This window comes from Mus caroli, unplaced genomic scaffold (genome assembly GCF_978045245.1).
Source record: "Mus caroli unplaced genomic scaffold, Mus_caroli_1 scaffold_2, whole genome shotgun sequence".
NCBI classification, from domain to species: Eukaryota; Metazoa; Chordata; class Mammalia; order Rodentia; family Muridae; genus Mus; species Mus caroli.
Window position 1 is genome coordinate 114,105,298 of NW_028227257.1, and position 17,882 is coordinate 114,123,179.

The 17,882-nt window shown below is 38.8% G+C and overlaps 1 protein-coding gene across 5 annotated transcripts in view; it reads left to right on the forward strand.

Moving 5' to 3' along the window:
* The window catches only part of Scn9a (sodium voltage-gated channel alpha subunit 9), a 169,616-nt gene that overhangs the window by 70,550 nt on the left and 81,184 nt on the right, over positions 1 to 17,882 (forward strand). For 3 of the 5 annotated variants that reach the window (XM_085834816.1, XM_085834815.1, XM_085834818.1), the window contains 6 exons: positions 5,069 to 5,376; positions 7,126 to 7,243; positions 7,543 to 7,633; positions 8,152 to 8,280; positions 9,951 to 10,042; positions 10,821 to 11,033. In XM_085834816.1, the coding sequence (XP_085690942.1) occupies positions 5,119 to 5,376; positions 7,126 to 7,243; positions 7,543 to 7,633; positions 8,152 to 8,280; positions 9,951 to 10,042; positions 10,821 to 11,033 (901 nt within the window). In that variant the 5' untranslated portion in view covers positions 5,069 to 5,118. Of the gene's footprint in view, positions 1 to 5,068; positions 5,377 to 7,125; positions 7,244 to 7,542; positions 7,634 to 8,151; positions 8,281 to 9,746; positions 9,839 to 9,950; positions 10,043 to 10,820; positions 11,034 to 17,882 lie in introns of all 5 variants that reach the window. The other 2 variants (XM_085834817.1, XM_085834819.1) reach the window with 1 other exon arrangement.

Consider the following 17,882-nt stretch of genomic DNA (forward strand, 5'->3'; position numbering starts at 1 on the left):
TTCAATAGACTTTTCCACTAGCTGTAAGGCCAGCAATCCTTCTGAGGTTAGGGATCTAGGGGAAGTGGGATCAGAACTTCCTTTAAGAATATCAAATAAAGGTTTCAACTCCCCTGTAGTAAGCTTTAAATAGGGGCGAAGCCAGTTAATATCACCTAACAATTTTTGAAAATCATTTAAGGTCTTTAAGTTATCTCTACGAATAACGATCTTTTGGGGAAAAACAGCTTGATCAGTGAGTCTAAAACCCAAATAATTATAAGGATCCTGAGTTTGTACCTTTTCAGAAGCAATTTGCAATCCCTTATCAGCTAGGGCTTTTTGTAAACCTTTATAACACAAAAGCAATTCTTGGGGGTCTTTTCCCGCCATCAAGACATCATCTGTGAAATGAACGATGTAAATATTTGGCCATTGTTGTCTAACAGGCTGAATTGCTTTCGCCACAAACCTTTGACATAATGTGGGACTATTAGCCATCCCCTGCGGGAGGACTGTCCATTGATATCTTTTCATGGGTTCCTTGAAATTTACAGAAGGAACACTAAAAGCAAATCTCTCACAATCCTTTGGATGCAAAGGGATGGTAAAGAAACAATCTTTCAAATCTATAACAATCTTATAATATCCCTTAGGAATGGCTACTGGGGAGGGGAGCCCCGGTTGTAAGGTTCCCATAAGTACCATGGTCTCATTAACCTTTCTTAAATCTTGTAACAGTCTCCATTTTCCAGATTTCTTCCTGATAATGAAAATGGGTGTATTCCAGGGAGAGTGAGACTCCACCAAATGTCCTGCTTCTAACTGCTCCTGCACTAGCAAAGAAGTGGCGGCCCTTCCCACACTGGGGACATATTCCTGGGGTACGGCCTGTTTGTCTACCCTTGGCGCCCTTGTTCTTAGGACAATTGCTTCTAAAATGATCCAAACTTCCACAATTAAAGCATGCATTATTCCCTCGTTTCCTCGAGAGCGCATGGGTTCCCTGCGAGAACTCGCAGGAAGGCCCGATGTCTGCGCAAAGACGGACATATCCCGCCAAATCTGTCTGTCCCTTATGTGGTTGAATTGCAGCTCAGCAAATTGCGTTAGCATTCTCATAAGCCAGTTGCATAACGAAGGGACTACCTGTGTCTGGACTTCCAAGGATTCTACTAGCTGAAATCAACAGCCTGTCCACAAAGTCTTGATATGGTTCATCAGAACCCTGCCGAATGCTAGCTAAACTTCCACTAGTATCTCCTTTAACTGGCAACCTTCCCCAAGCACAGCGTGCGGCTGTCCCAATTTGCGCATACACTGCAACGGGAAAATCAATCTGATTTGTCTGTCCCTCATATGGACCCTCTCCTAAAAGCATGTTGCTATCCCAGTCTGAGTTACCAGCCTGAGCATTAAAAGCAGCAGTTTTCTTACTGGCGTCTCGCCATTCAGAATCCCAAAGCAAAAAATCTCCTCCTGACAGGGTAGCCTTGGAAAGAGTCTTCCAATCTGAGGGGGTTAAGTTTGACTCTGCAAATGTGTCCAGTAATGCTTGAGTGAATGGGGCTGAAGGACCATATTGCACAACAGCCGCCTTTATCTCTTTTATCAACTTGAAATCCAAGGTCTGGTAATGTCTGGTCCTAGCATCTTGCTGATCAACTACCTCGACCACAGGAAAGGCCAGCGTATTAGACGGATTCTGTCCTTTCCCATGAGCCTGACTCACAACTCTTTCTAGCGGCACCTGGTGAACTACAGAAGAGTTACTCTTCTCCGCTTCTGAGATCTTTTTTAGTTTCCGAAGCTCATTAGTCAGCCTCTGAAGCTTAATCTCAAACTCTAACTCGCTTAGCCCTGTGTCCCTATGAGTAGCACCTCCCGAAGTGGTGACTATAGGTGAAGCGGGAGATTCACAAGAGGACCAATTCTCATTAAGGTAATGGGCAATTCCTCTATCTGAGTGATTTTTGTTAAAATTCAGTCCATCATCAGAGTTTCCACATTTATCAATTTTTGAGTTAAGATCTTTTTCTGAGGAGGCCTTCTCTGATAGGCACTCCTCCTGAGATACCACAAGCTCCGCCTGAGGGCAATTTAGCCCTGGAGAAGTTGCATCTTTTATAGCATCATTTACAAGCGCCCAGAGGCCTAGGGTAAAATTATCTGTCTGAGTGATATTCAAGGCCTCACCAACTTTCTCCCAGGTTCCACAATCTATCATTTCTTCTTCCTTGAACCATGGACAACAGCTATCTATCTTATCTAAAAAATTTCTTACTAATTGTACTTCAAGCCTTACTCCTCTGGCCTGAAACAACTCCTGAAAACTAAAAACAACCGCCTGATCCATGACTTTAAACCCTTCCTTCTTCCACCTAAGCAGCTTTTTAAAAAGCTGCGGCACACCACCTGTTTCCGTATCTAGTTCTGATTAACGAGCTGCTGACCCAAGCAGAAACAGTGTTGGGTTAGCACTGATTCAAACTTGATTCGTATCCTACCGCATCCTCAGCAACACTTTACAAAACTGAAATTTTAGGCTAGCGCTAGCATGTGTACCTGTCCGTTGCTCCGATGCTCCGATACGAAGATCCTTTCCTTTCTTGTGGAGCTCCACACAGCAGTCGTTTCTCTTAGCATCCCTCTGCCATTCTTCAGGTCCCAGTTCTGGCGCCAACTGTTGCAGCCTGCCTGCAGTCCACAACACGAACGGTTCAACTGAGAATGGCAGTTCGAGCTGAAAAGAGAGGAATCTAGACGGGGCGGAAGAAAGAATGGAGCTAAGACAAGATTCTGATCAAAGCTCAATTTTACTATTTCCAGACACTCAGTTATAAAGGAAGGGGGAGGGAACCCGATTTCCCGCCAAGTAACTCAGGGTCCAGTAGCAGGACGAACATGTGTGTGCCTCCAGGCAGCAAAGGCAGGGTCCAGCAGTAGGCGTGGCAGGACGAATGAGCAGGTAGCTCCACTCTTGAGCAAGCAGGTTCCAGGCTGGGGGAAGGGAGGCCACAGTGAAGTCTGCCTTTGAATTGGATAGTATGCCTTTTCACACATAAGTGTGTTGAACACACAGCTAATTTACTGTTGATTGTGACAGCTATAGATATCAGATATAAAGAAATGTGCAGATTTAGTGTTTGGTGAGACACTTCCTGTAAGTAAGGATGAACTAGCAGTTTAGAAAGCTAATGAGAAGACATGTGCCATGATGTCAGAAACCATAAAAAGCATTCCTCACAAAAGCTGGATTTGTTCTACAAATCCTAAAACAAATGACATTCAAAATTCTTGTATTGCCTTTCAACATTTCTGATGAAACCTACAATTTCTACATGGGCTTATTTATTCATCCAACTGAGTGAGAGACACTGGAAGCAGCTGATGTAACATATGAGCCATGCCCCATCTTTGATAGCTCTGTGCATGTTGAAGATTCCTTAGGGCCCTGCTTCACAGCCAGTTCACTTGCAATATGCCTGGGTACCCGAGGAGAAAAGTAATCTATGTTGCCCTAATTGAAGCTTATTGGTTTTGCCATGGGAATGGGAATGGGAATGGGAGAGATCCTGGTAAAAAACATTTTCAACAATAAAGACAGGGTTTCTCTGAGTAGCCCTGGCTGTCCTGGAACTCATTCTTTAGACCAGGCTGGCCTGGAACTCAGAAATCTGCCTGCTTCTGCCTCCCAAGTGCTGGGATTAAAGACGTGCGCCACCACTGCCCTGCTCAACAATATTTTTATGCATTTACATTGTGACTACTATAATTGACATGCCGTTTACATAGTGCTTTATGGTGCTGGGGGTGGGGGAAGAGCGGAACATGGCAACTCTTCTTAATTTACCCTTCTTCTGCATGTGATGACGTCTCTCAGTATACAGTTGGTCAAGTTGCTTGTTTAATTTTTTAAGACAGAATTTGCAATATAGTCCAGGCTCATCTTGAACTCAAGATTTTTTTGCCCTACCCTCTGGAATTCTGGCATAAGTAGTGATTGGCCAACATGCTGAGCACAATAAGAAGTCTTCTGATTGTTAGCATGGATAAAATAATCTAATGTTCACATTACCATTAAGGTCCTGAGGAAAGCATATCCATGGCTCAACTGAACATTTCCAAACATTTCACTTTTCACCTTAAAATACAGATATGTTGTCTGGTAGCAGTCACAAACACCAATAACAGTGTGCCAGAGCAAAAGCTTGTTTTCTTTTTAAAAAAGTTTGACCAAAGGTCAGAAACTCTGTGTGTGTGTGTGTGTGTGTGTGTGTGTGTGTGTGTGTGTGTGTAAACAAATGGATGAAAAGTAAAATTGAATTAAAATGTTTCCTCAGGAAACTGTCTCTTTATTTCACTTTAGAGCTGTTTGCATTAGATTTAAATATTTTAACAAAGTAACACATACTACTTGGCCAGCAGTGGATACATCATACTTTGTTATGAGTTTGTATACACATTACCTCTTCTATGCCTATCTGCTGTTTGGTTGTTGGTTTATTTGTTTCTTTAGATTTGCAAGTCAGAGTGAAAACCCTTGCTCATGAAAGGAAAGTACTCTATGAAGGCATCGCATCGTTGCTTTCTTTTTGCTGTAACAAATATAAAACCAGAAGCAAGATTAAGGAAAAGAGGGTATATTTTGGCCCACTATTCAAGGGTACGATCTACCATGCCAGTAAAGGCATGGCAACATGACCTTGAGGTCATTGGGCACATTGTGTCCATACTCAGAAAGCACAGGATGGTTAATGCCTGAGTCCATAGGACTTTCTTCTTTTGATGCTATCCTGGATTCCAGGCTATGAAATGTTACTCCCTACATTCAAGGAAAGTATTCCTGATTTGGTTCATTTAATCTAGATATTCCTTCACTGTCATATCCATAGGCTAATCCAATGTAGGCAATACCTCAGAGTTGAGTGTAGAGTCTTTTCTCCTAGGGGTTGTAGGTCACATTGGTAATCAATATCAATCACAGCCACCGAGTGCACCCCAAGACTGGATATTTTTCTCACCAGTTTTTAAATTGTGTCAGGTAGAAACCATGTAGTTACGTTTTCCTTTCTGTCTTTTCACACAGGCCTCTTTGGTAAGGATCCGAAGGGGAAATAAAACCTACAGGATGAGAAGATGGCGATGCTGCCTCCGCCAGGACCTCAGAGCTTCGTTCACTTCACAAAACAGTCCCTTGCCCTCATTGAACAACGCATTTCTGAAGAAAAAGCCAAGGTTCACAAAGATGAAAAGAAAGATGATGAGGAAGAAGGTCCCAAGCCCAGTAGTGACTTGGAAGCAGGTAAACAGCTACCCTTCATCTACGGAGACATTCCCCCGGGAATGGTGTCAGAGCCCCTGGAGGACCTGGACCCATACTATGCAGACAAAAAAGTAAGTAATTGAGACTTCATTGGCGGAGTTCTCTTGATTTCAATCCATACAAAAGATACATGGAAATTAATGACCTCATGTAGTGAGCGTTATATTAAATACACATAAGGATTCCGAGAATATGTCCTTTTACTAGTAATTTGTTAAAACTGGTAGTGATATTGGCATGCTTATTTGAATTGACTAATTATTCAACATATTCAACAGAAAGTCTCCAGTTTTAGGGATGGCATGGTGAACCCTTTCTGGTAGTTTTATAGTCACAGCTATGTTACACTTGTTTAATGTGTAGGGTATGTAGGTGAAGTCATGTGACACCTGGTAGAAATCATTTCTCTGGTTCCACTATGTGAGGCCTAGGGAACAAATTCAAGTTATCATCAGGCTTAGTAGAGAATGGCTCTACCTGCTGAGCACTCTTGGCAGCTACTCGTGGTAATACGTTGAGCAGGGAGGTCACAAGGAACTGGAGGTTCAAGAAAGCAGAGCAACTGTAAATATGATATATTATGTAAAGGAAAATCTATTTTCAATAAAAGAAAAAATATTTTAAAACACAAACATCATCCTTTAATTTTTTAAATTTCATATGTAATGCAACTTGATCTTGCTAAAGCTATGTAATAGTGTAGTAGGTTTCATGTTAGTTTTGATCCCCCTTCTTTGCATTTTATGACACAATTCCTCACCATGTGTTTGTAGAAAACCCAGTTTATTGAGATAATATATAACTGAAAAAATAGATATCCCACATAAGTAAAAACACAGACTCATGAACTCACCCCCCTCCCCCACCAAGTTGGTGAAAAAAATTTCTTGTAGTAAGCTTTTTTACACTTATATAAAATGTAAACAAGACAAGAGAAAAAGAGCTCACACAAGATGACACAAGCATCATGCCTTCTGTGTGCAGAACCTGAGAGTTATAGGCCAGTGAGAGGCATTGTCACATAAAAACTAGGTCAATTACACCTGAGAGTTGAAGAAGTTGTCCTTTGGCCTTTCATGTGTACATGCACACTCTCGCATATACATCAGAACCCATTAGGCAACTGCATGCAGGTACACACACACACACACACACACCCCAAGGAAAGAAAGGATACTTTGAGCTCTGACATGACTTAAAATTATGGGAAAAGTTTAATGACAATTCTCAGAATGTTTTAAAACGCTCAAGGTATTGTGGTTAAAAAACTGAGATAGATTGTGTCTACCCATTGTTAAAATCTATGTAAGAAAAGAAAGAAAAGTTACATTTAAAAACTAAATGGCAAGTTGACTATAATTATTGAAGAAATCATGTAATGTTTTGGGAGCTCCCTGGACCTGTTCATCTGTCCATCTCACTCTCCCTGGGCTGAATGTGGCTGAGGAGAGCTAAGAGGGTTGTCCAACACATCATCACAAACATGCTTACATCATAAAACTTTTGGGGGTAACTTTATTTTGAAGTTGTTTAGCATGAACTCTGTAGATTACAATGTCCTGTCACAACGTCTAAAGAGTGGACCTGTATAGAACGACTATATACTTGTATGCAGCTCAGTTCTTATTGAAAACAAACAACCTAGGAGTTCACTGACCAGTGACTCACAGATGCTTCCACACGTGGGAAGTCCTTGTAAATCCCCAGGGCAGCATTTCTTCAGCCCTGCACTACCCCATGGAGGTATAAACTGCTCATAACAATGTGATGGATTAAAGTGTTGGGAGTTCAGCTTCATCCTGTCTCTTTTTCCTCCTCAGACTTTTATAGTATTGAACAAAGGGAAAACAATCTTCCGTTTCAACGCCACCCCTGCTTTATACATGCTGTCTCCCTTCAGTCCTCTGAGAAGAATATCTATTAAGATTTTAGTGCACTCATATCCTTTCCAAAGCTTACCTTAAGCAGTACATTAAGATGTTGGGTTTGCTCCTGTATTCAGACCTACATATAGGCTCTTCTGCACCTTGAAAAATTTTTATAGATTCCAATATAACTTAGTCTCATAAGAGAATGAGAGGATGGTCTTATTAGAATTTTAGAGTATGATAATTTTATTCAGTAGGGTAACTATTCATCCGTTTTGATTATTTTCTAAAGAAAAGTTGTTTGCATTTCAACCAATGTCATCATCAGCTCCTCTTTTGTGGTGTCCCATATTCCTTGACTGGAAGCTACCTTATTCAGCATGCTAATCATGTGCACAATTCTGACAAACTGCATATTCATGACCATGAGCAACCCTCCAGATTGGACCAAAAATGTAGAGTAAGTGCTCATTAGTGTCTATGAAACTGAGGTTAAATGGTAATTTTCAAGCTTTCTTTCTCCTTCCAGAAGTTTAGAAGTTGAGTCTATAATATAATGTATTTTATTTTCTCCTGCATGCAATTTTCTTTCCAGTTCTCTCTCCTCCATGTTAACTCACCGGGAATAGGGTTTGAATCATTAGATGCTACAGTGTTTCTGAAAGAGTAAGCTTATCATATCCCTTTCCCGTTCATAAATATGATGTGCATCTCATGTAAGAGGCTATGTTGTTCTTCCAATCTCTATTGGGATTCTCTGGACGGATCTAATACCTATATGTAGCTGAGAAAGATGTTTTAAGAGCTCCTGGAAATCATCCCTTGTGCAATGTACTTTATGTGGTGGAATGATCCATATGCTAACAGCAACCTCCAAGAGATGCCTTCCTGTGATTAATCGGTGTTAATAAACTGTAAAGATTGTAATGAGAAATTATTCATTTCACACCTAATATTTCAACGTATTCTCTCCCTCAGGTACACTTTTACTGGGATATATACTTTTGAATCACTCATAAAAATCCTTGCAAGAGGCTTTTGCGTGGGCGAATTCACCTTCCTCCGTGACCCTTGGAACTGGCTGGACTTTGTTGTCATTGTTTTTGCGTAAGTACTCTCAATTTTTTTGACCTGGGAAATTTTTGAATGTCTCAGAATAATATTCTGGTAAATCAATTTTTGGAGGCTGATTTTTCTTACATGAAATGGCTATCTTTAAAGGTAAATAGAATTGCAAAAAGACTACCTATTTGCAGTCATATATTTCTAGGAAGTGTTTTCCATTCAAAACAAGTTTTGCATAAGGATTATCTTGTCTCCTGATGTACCTGAGTGGACATGTGTTATACATGTACATAAACAGTGTTACTTGGATACACATTTTTCTTAAGACTTTATTTTAAGCAGGGCACTGGTGGTGCACACCTTTAATCCCAGTACTTGGAAGTACTTAATCTACTCAGGTAGATTTCTGAGTTCAAGGTCAGCCTGGTCTACAGAGTGAATTCTAGGACAGCTAGGGCTACACAGAAAAAACGTGTCTTGAAAAACCAAAAAACAAAAACCAAAAAAACAACAAAAAAAAAAGACTTTATTGTTAAACTAAAAGTATGTCAGAAGCTCTCACAACGCTCCTTAATGACTAAGGCCTCTAATTCTAAGCATAGTGTATGTGTTTATGAGCTAGTAAGTATATTAAAATGAAAAGTCAAATACTCCTAACTGAGCTGTCACCACACATTGCTCCTACCACATATTGTACAGCTACTGCAAGAGCACCACAGTTGGCTTTCTGTATAATTTTATGTTATTCCTATCTTTTTGCAAATGTACTAGTCATAAACCTTTAAGTCCCAAACCTAAATAATTTCCTCTATTATCTTGAATTATAAGGGTATCTGAGACATTCAGCCAATTCATAAGGGTCTGAGATTTCTAGTCTGTTTCCCTCATTCCTCCCCAACTCCATACTTCTCAGGTTCCCTCCAATAGAGTATACCTTAGCTCCATTTTCTCGTGTGGATAAGAAAATGACAATATGGATACCCTTCTCATGGTTCTCCATTCTCTATTATTATGCATGCATCACGAAGCTCTTCTCTTTGAACTATGCAACTCAGTGCTTTCTAGGATATTCACAAATTTTATGGGCATCAATACTGTCTAAATTGAGAATATTTTACTCACTCCAAGAAGAAACCCTCCACTGATTAGTAGGTACCTTCACTCCCTCTATGCACAGACTCTTTTAAAACACTATATTGCTTTTGCTGGTCATTTTATCTGAGTGAAATTTGCTGAATTTGAATTCTTTTACTTAGTATACTGCTCTCAATTTTTATAGAGGATTAAAACTCTATATTATTATATTAATCATTTAATTACTTGACTATTAAGTCTATGAATCACATTAAAATACAATCAAATATGAAATGATTCAAATCATATGCATTAGGTTAGATTAGGAAAGAAAAAGAGTTGCCAAGCTACATATAGAAAATACTTTGACTAACAGGACGGTAAGTATTATACACTCTGCCTAGATTCTGAATAACTCTGATTTAATCCTACAGGTATTTAACAGAATTTGTAAACCTAGGCAATGTTTCAGCTCTTCGAACTTTCAGAGTCTTGAGAGCTTTGAAAACTATTTCTGTAATCCCAGGTAAGAAGTGATTGGTGTGGAGCTTTAGACTGCTCAACTCCAGCTGTTTGGGAGTTTTCTTTGTCTGTGTGTGTGTTGTCACTGTGTCTGTGTATAAACTCCCCTATTGCAGATATGTGACAGAGTTTGTGGACCTGGGCAATGTCTCAGCGTTGAGAACATTCAGAGTTCTCCGAGCATTGAAAACAATATCAGTCATTCCAGGTGAGAGTGGGGTTAAACACAAGGGCTGGCTTTGACTGTTTGGAGAAAAGCATTTTCTTCCATAATTCGAGCCAAACTGCATTCCTTCTGCTTTCATTGCAATTTTTATTTAAAAAGTCAGCCATTGGGTTTAATCAGTTGCATGGGCCTTGGAGAAGGAAGATGACCACTTGGTTCACATCTCCACTTGAAATTTTTCCTCTTGCCAAAGGATTGGTTTTCTACCTTTTCAGGAAGGAAAATTTCAACTAATCAGCACATCATGCCATTAAGACAATAGGAAATATCTGCATGTAGGCATTGCATGACATTGTTTTACTGACTTCTGTTTCTTACTTGGACGGTTTATCAAGCTGTTTCTTACTTGAAAAGTGGTTCAGTATATGTCATCACTATGTGCTACAATTAGTTTCTTCTTTAGTTCCATTATGTAGAGGTGGGTTGTTTGACCATCATTTACTGAATTAGCAGTTACAAAATGATTGATTATATTTGTAAGTGAGTGTGGGTATGGTTTCAGCATCCACCTTACTTACCAATTGAACCTGACAATTTCTTGGAAATATTTTACTAGTTTTAACCACTTGTTGTACTTCATAAGAACAAGTTGTACAGATCTGTACCTCCTGGGACCTGGGGACTTCTCTGGGTTCAGTTATTTAAGGTCATTGACTTGACATAATGCATGCATTCCTAGTTAGGCTTGTGTTTTGACTTGTTTCCCACTGAGAGCCTTTATGTCATTATAAATGCCTCTTTTTTCCCCCTACATTTTAAGGACTAAAAACCATCGTGGGGGCCCTGATCCAATCAGTGAAGAAGCTCTCTGACGTCATGATCCTCACTGTGTTCTGTCTCAGTGTGTTCGCACTAATTGGACTACAACTGTTTATGGGCAACTTGAAGCATAAATGCTTCCGGAAGGACCTTGAGCAGAACGAAACATTAGAAAGCATCATGAGTACCGCTGAGAGTGAAGAAGAATTGAAAAGTAGGAATGTCCCTAAATTTTCTATCTACTAGAAATAACATAAGTGTGACTCTCTTCTAATAATCCATGTATGATTGAATTTTAATTATTTTGAAACTATTCAAATATACAACAGAAACTTGTCAGTGTGTGATTTTTGTACAAGTGATTTTATAAGTCTTTCTTTTTCCTAGCTATCTAGTGATTCAGTCTGTAGGAACCTAGGTTAGTTCCATAACAACAAATTTCTACAAGATAAAGATACAAGTTGCTAGGGACAAATAATAATTCACATTAATTACTTCATTTAAGTATGTAATATGGATTTTTGTTCTATAGTTTTATTTATATAAAAACACTAAGAATGCTTATATAATGTGATATACAATGTAATTCTATTTTGCATCTACAAATTAAAACTATAATATATTATAGCTAAATTAATTATGATAACAATGACAAAACTATCACTATTAAGATATTTGCCTATTGGTAATGTTTATGTAGGTTTTCCTATAAGACAAAACAATTTAGTTTTATCAACACCATTCTTATACATAATGGTAAATTTGATAGGCTTCATAATGATTCCTGATAGTATTCCCATTTCTGATTGATGGAATCAGAAAAGACTGATTCAGTGGAATATCCCCATTAGTACAAGAATATGATCTGCACATAACCTCAGAAGCCTGCTGGGTACACAAGCATATGCTAGACATCTCACATAACGCACACACTGCATGCTCTCTAAATGCTTTCCCCTTAGATTGTTTTTCACAAGATCTATTTATGAACAGGAAAGAAAAATGAAGTCAGGGTTGTGTGCATCTTGACACCTGAACAGTGTCTGAGTGTGTGGGCCTGGGTACCAGAGGTTTTCCATGGAGATCTCTGTCCAGGCCCGGTGGGAAGGTTCCATCAAAGGGAAGTGAGTACAGGCAGGGAGACAAGTCTCTGCCACACTTTCCAGGTCCCTTGGTAACTCCAAGCCTCTCTGAACTGAGTTATGTCAGGCTGGGCCAAACAATCCAGTGAGGAGTGTGGCCGGACCTCTAGTGGCTCTTCAGGAGAGAAGATCTCTTCCCAAGTGTCATGGAACAAAAGACTCAGACAAAGGAATAGTTCTAGCATTCCTTTAATTCCCTGCATGGATTTATATACAGTTCTGGGAGTGATTCAGGGTTTGACAGCAGGCACCTCTCATTGGTTTGGATTGAGAGTTTAGGGGAAAACTTATTTACATGTGGGAAGGCTTGGTGCTACTCCTACTTGGCTGATAGCCACACCTCTCCTGTGGGGGTTGTGGGGGTGGTAACTTCGACAGGAGCCAGGGTCCAGGAGATATGAGAGAACTCCTTCCTTCCCATGTAAGTAAATTATCATTCCCGGGTCCTGGAGTTCAAGATCTAGCCTCGACTGGAAACCAGGCTGTCTGTGCATAGCCCAATGCCCCACATGAGTGATATTATTTAATGAACTTAGGACATAGGGTTACAATCTGAGCTAAGGGTGAGGCAGAAAAGAAGAAACCTTACTAGATTATATCCTTTTGCCAAAAAAAAAAAAAGAATTTCCTTAGACAGTAGGGAATTTTTATTTTTTCTAAATGGTTTTAAATACTCAGTGGTAAAGTAAAATCAAACCAAGCCTAGCTGGGATAGCATAACAGTGTAAGTAAAGAAGGACCAATGTGACTGATAGGAAGAAAACTATAAGTTTCACAGTAAAATACTTAATATGTATTTCATTACTTTTTCAGTTTGGTTACAAATTAACCTGTTTTCTTCCAGTTATCATTCTGAAAATTTCCACTTTCAAAAGTTTATAATCAATATCTTCAGCTTTTAATTTCTAGAATGGAATAGTAATTGTCGTCTCGAAGGTTTACTGCTGAATAAGCCCACACTTACTAGCTCTTTCTGAACTCTTGCTGGTTGGTTCAACTCAGCTGTTCTGGCTTAAACTCCTCTCCAAGCTGATGGATTCAATCTGGCTTCTCTCGGGTTCTGACTGAATTGCTCTGCTTGGCCTTCAACTCACTCTGGCAATGTTTTCTAATCTTCTTGCCCATTCTCATTCTCTGGTTCATCCTGTCTTCACCTGCAACCTGTCTCTGTGTAACTCTCCCAATAAAGCTCTCTCTCTCTCTCCCCTCTCTCCCTCCCTCCCCATCTCTCTCTGTCTCTGTCTCTCTTTCTTTCTTCCCAACCCCCCACCTCTGTTCTCTTAAGTAGCCTATCTTCTATGCTATTCTCATGAGAATTGGGCATATTCTTTATCTGACTCATTCTGTAAATTTTTCTTTGATTCATCACTTTGTCTCTCAAGTAGATGTGACTTTCTTTCTATAAATTAACCTTATTTTCATTGTTTTAGATATAATTTAAATACAAAATCATCTACAGGTTTTGACTACTATTATATTTAAAGGAAGAATCCAAATACATGATTATAAAAACCTAACCCTTAAGAGAAGAGAAGATTTGCAATTTGAAAATTTTTCTTCATATTTCCTACTTTCAAATTTTTAAATCATTTTTCTTTACTATAGAGTAGAAAAGCCACATACTGCAGGGTCTTTAAGAATGTAAACGGCTCTTAGAATTTGTTAGAAATCTACTCAAGCTATCCATATTTACAAACTGAATTACATTATATTGAATACTTCTGTATTTTCTCCAAATTAGGTACACAGCAATATTTGTCTGACCAGTTATACATCATTTGATGTGAATCAAAGGACATATCGTAACTTTTTTTTTTTTTTTTTTTTTGGTTTTGGGTTTTTGGTTTTTCGAGACAGGGTTTCTCTGTGTAGCCCTGGTTGTCCTCGAATTCAGAAATCCCCCTGCCTCTGTCTCCCAAGTGCTGGAATTAAAAGCATACACCATGACGCCCAGCTATATCTTAACAATTTTAGTGGTGCCCATATGACTTAATATGAAAACATGTCAAGCTTTTATTGATATTTAATTAATTGTTTTGCTTGATATTTTTAATTTTAGTTTTATAAAGTATATTGATTTATCCTCATTAGAGCAGAATAATTTACCTGTCTAATCAATGGAATGACACATTCTCTGATATATTGGAAATTTCTCTGATTTCCAAAACCCATTTTAATAATAATATTAAACCATAGAGGAATAACTAAAAGTGTGCATGGAATTACCTATTGTCTGAGTACTACTTGGGTACTTTACAAATCAAGTCAATTCTTTGTTTTCCTTTATATAAGGACAGATACCATTCTGAGATGACTAATGGGCCCTTCTAAATGGATAGATAGATAGATAGATAGATAGATAGATAGATAGATAGATTGATAGATAGATAGATAGACAGATAAACAGATAGATAAGAATACACCAAAATTTCAAGAAAACAAAATTACTTTTACTTAGTGAACCAGTATAGATTTTAAAAAGCTAAATTTTTAGAAAAACTTATTATAAGTAATTCCCTTCTAGTCTTAACTGGATTTATCACACATAAATTTTCTCTCATAAGGTCTATCTTGTATGGGACCCCTATGAATTTAATAGTCCTTTAGATATTTAGCCTATACTATTATCATTTCTCATTTGGAAACAACCAGCCAAGTTACTATAAGGCAAGGCTGACACACTCATTCCCATACCAGAATAAAACACCCCGAGACAACAAAGCTTTTTGAGAAGGGGTAGCAAAATTTAATGTAAATATATGGTCATGTAATGTTTAAAAGACATTAGATAGAACGTAACAATTTTAAACTATTAAGAATTGCATTTTTTTCACAAAGCATTGGCACTAAAGTGCTATAACTGAACTGAGAACAAAAAGAAATAGAAAACCTTTGTTCATGGTGAAGATTATAAATGAAAGCAATTGGTCTGTAGCAGTTACAGTAAGGCACATCCCACTTGTTCAGTTCTGAAAGCCTTTCCTAGATAGCTCTGGGAGCTTGCACACACCTCAGGATGGTGATAAGAAAGAAGTGCTTTCTCAAGAAAGGTAAAAGACAAAGCCTAAAGCAGAACTACTCAGTATGTAAGAACAGAAGAGAAATACATAAACATATTTTTCCAATATTATAAATTTCAAATGACCTATTACATTAGAGATTAATATATATTTATATAAATATTTTTAAAAAGCAGCTAGATACCAAATTTTAAAAGCACTAAATCTGAGCCACAACCTCCTTTACTATTCTCTTTCTCCCAAGAAACGACATAGTTGGCATTCAAAAATGCACAACAGAACAGCTGGGAGTAGTGGCCAAGCTTATAATCATAGCATTTAAGAGACAGTAGCAGAATGACTGCCACAAACTTAAGGCCATCCTGGCCCACTTACCCTACAGACAAAAAACCCAAACATCCAGATGTGCTCCCATGACTAGCACCCCAGCACTAGGGAGATACAGACAGGAAGATCAGGAGTTTAAGACCATCTTCAGCAATACAGAGTTCTAGGCTAGCTTGGGCTATTCGTGATCCTGACTCATAAACCTAAACCAATCAGACCTTAAAACCAAACAAAAATAAAGATAAAATCCAGACCTAAAATTACACCCATGGAAGGAGTTACAGAGACAAAGTTTGAAGCTGAGACGAAAGGATGGACCATATCGGGGGATCCATCCCATAATCAGCTTCCAAACGCTGACACCATTGCATACACTAGCAAGATTTTGCTGAAAGGACCCTGATATAGCTGTCTCTTGTGAGGGTATGCCGGGGCCTAGCAAACACAGAAGTGGATGCTCACAGTCAGCTATTGGATGGAACACAGGGCCCCCAATGGAGGAGCTAGAGAAAGTACCCAAGGAGCTGAAGGGATCTGCAACCTATAGGTGGAACAACAATATGAACTAACCAGTACCCCCCCTGGAGCTCCTGTCTCTAGCTGCATATGAATCAGAAGATGGCCATCAGTGGAAAGAGAGGCCCATTGGTCATGCAAACTTCATATGCCTCAGTACAGGGGAACACCAGGGCCAAGAAGTGGGAGTGGGTGGGTTAGGGGAGTGGGTAGGGGAGCGTGTGGGGGACTTTTGGGATAGCATTGGAAATGTAAATGAAATAAATACCCAATTACAATAAATAAATTTTTAAAAAAAGAAGTATAACTTAAAAAAAAGAAATCATTTACTGCATGGGAAAAAAATCTAGTTAATGTAAACAGAATTTTAAGGATGATGTGGCACAAACATTCAAACAAAACTTCTTTGGAACAATATTTAAAGTGTTTTCTTCACTTTATTTTGATCACCTTTAGAAGTACACACATTTAATATTACGGCCATCCCATACATGTAAAGCAATCATAAAAAACATATATCTCTCATTTCTGGCTGGACATTAAACAGTCACTTCTTTTTTATGAAATTTGCATTATTTTAAATGACATGGAACTCGTCAAGTGTGTTCATGAGAAAATGTGTCAAGGGAAGGTCATGAACGTCGTGTGAGGGAGTTTTTTAAGGTGAATAAGAGGTCATAAAGAAAAAGAATAGTGTGCATAGGCAGTTTAGCTATCAAGGGTATCTAAATCACAGAGGCATGGCTCCTATTTTTACTGTGGATTTTGATAGGGATTTCAATCCTGGAGATAGGAATGAGTTGGGAGTGATACATGAATGTTAATGCAAGAGAGATAGAAAGAATGGGTTGATACAGCAGACATGGAGAGAGGCCAAGCCTTTGAGAAAATGGAAGAGCAGAGGGCAGAGGCATCTCTGCTGAAGCAGGACAAAGTAAGGAGTGGTGGTTTGTAGAGTCAGTGGAAATGTGATTAAGTTCAAACTCAGTAGTTCTTCTTTCCTCCAAGGATGTAGAAAACGGAATGAGGAGCTGACAAGGATACTGCAGAAGGAAGGGGGAGTTCACAGAGGGGTTTGAGGAGAATGCATCATAGGATCAATGTAGGGATTGGATGACCAAGTTCACTTTACATGTTAATTTGATTAAAAAATTTCATTTTCTTGAAATGTAATTGTCCACTAGCTGTGAGAATTTCTCTTCCAAAATTCAATCATTTGACAGCAAGTTTGAAAAATGAGTGTCATTGTATGTATAGATTAGAATTCTGCTAGGTTACTTTGATAAAAAGAAAGATGGATGGAAGTTGGATTATTACTAAAGAGAGACAAAAAATGAATGTCCACAGATTTAAGATGAAGGGAGAAAGGGGTGAATGTAAGCACAGTTGCTAGATCATGAGAACAGATGCAGCAAGTGGGTTGACATTCCTGAGGAGATGACTAGTGAAGAGACCAACACAGGAGTCCTGAACACAATAGTCTTCAAATGCTTTCTGGATCCTATAGCAAAGCTGCATCAGGAGAATTTTCAAGATTTATCAAATATGCAAACTCACTGAAGAAAAATAAAATTCATAGATTCCCCCTTATGTTCACTCACTATGTATATTGATGTTCGTCAGGCATCCTTACTGCTACATATGAACAAAAACTCCATAGAGTTGTGAGCTAAGTTTCCAGTAACTCCTGAGCATTATAATCACAAGCTTGTGTTGAGCTAAAGTAGGATGCTCTGATGTATAAGAACTTAGGCATTGAAAGTAGTCCTTTTGATAACCCATAGCCTTCGGCTTCACTGCTACCAGGGTTTTTCCCACTCCTCATATACAGCTCTTTCCTGGTGCATCTGTACCTCATGGATCACAGAGCATCATGTGTGACACTTTCCCAGCATGATACCCAGCTTAATTTTCTCAGGATTGGATCCCTTCCCCTGGCTTGGGAAATGTACACTATGTCACCAAAGGCCCCTGCCATGTACAGTGACTACAGCTGTCTTTCTGAGCAAGAACAATTAGGCCCAACTAGAGAATTACATTTCTCTATCCTACATCACT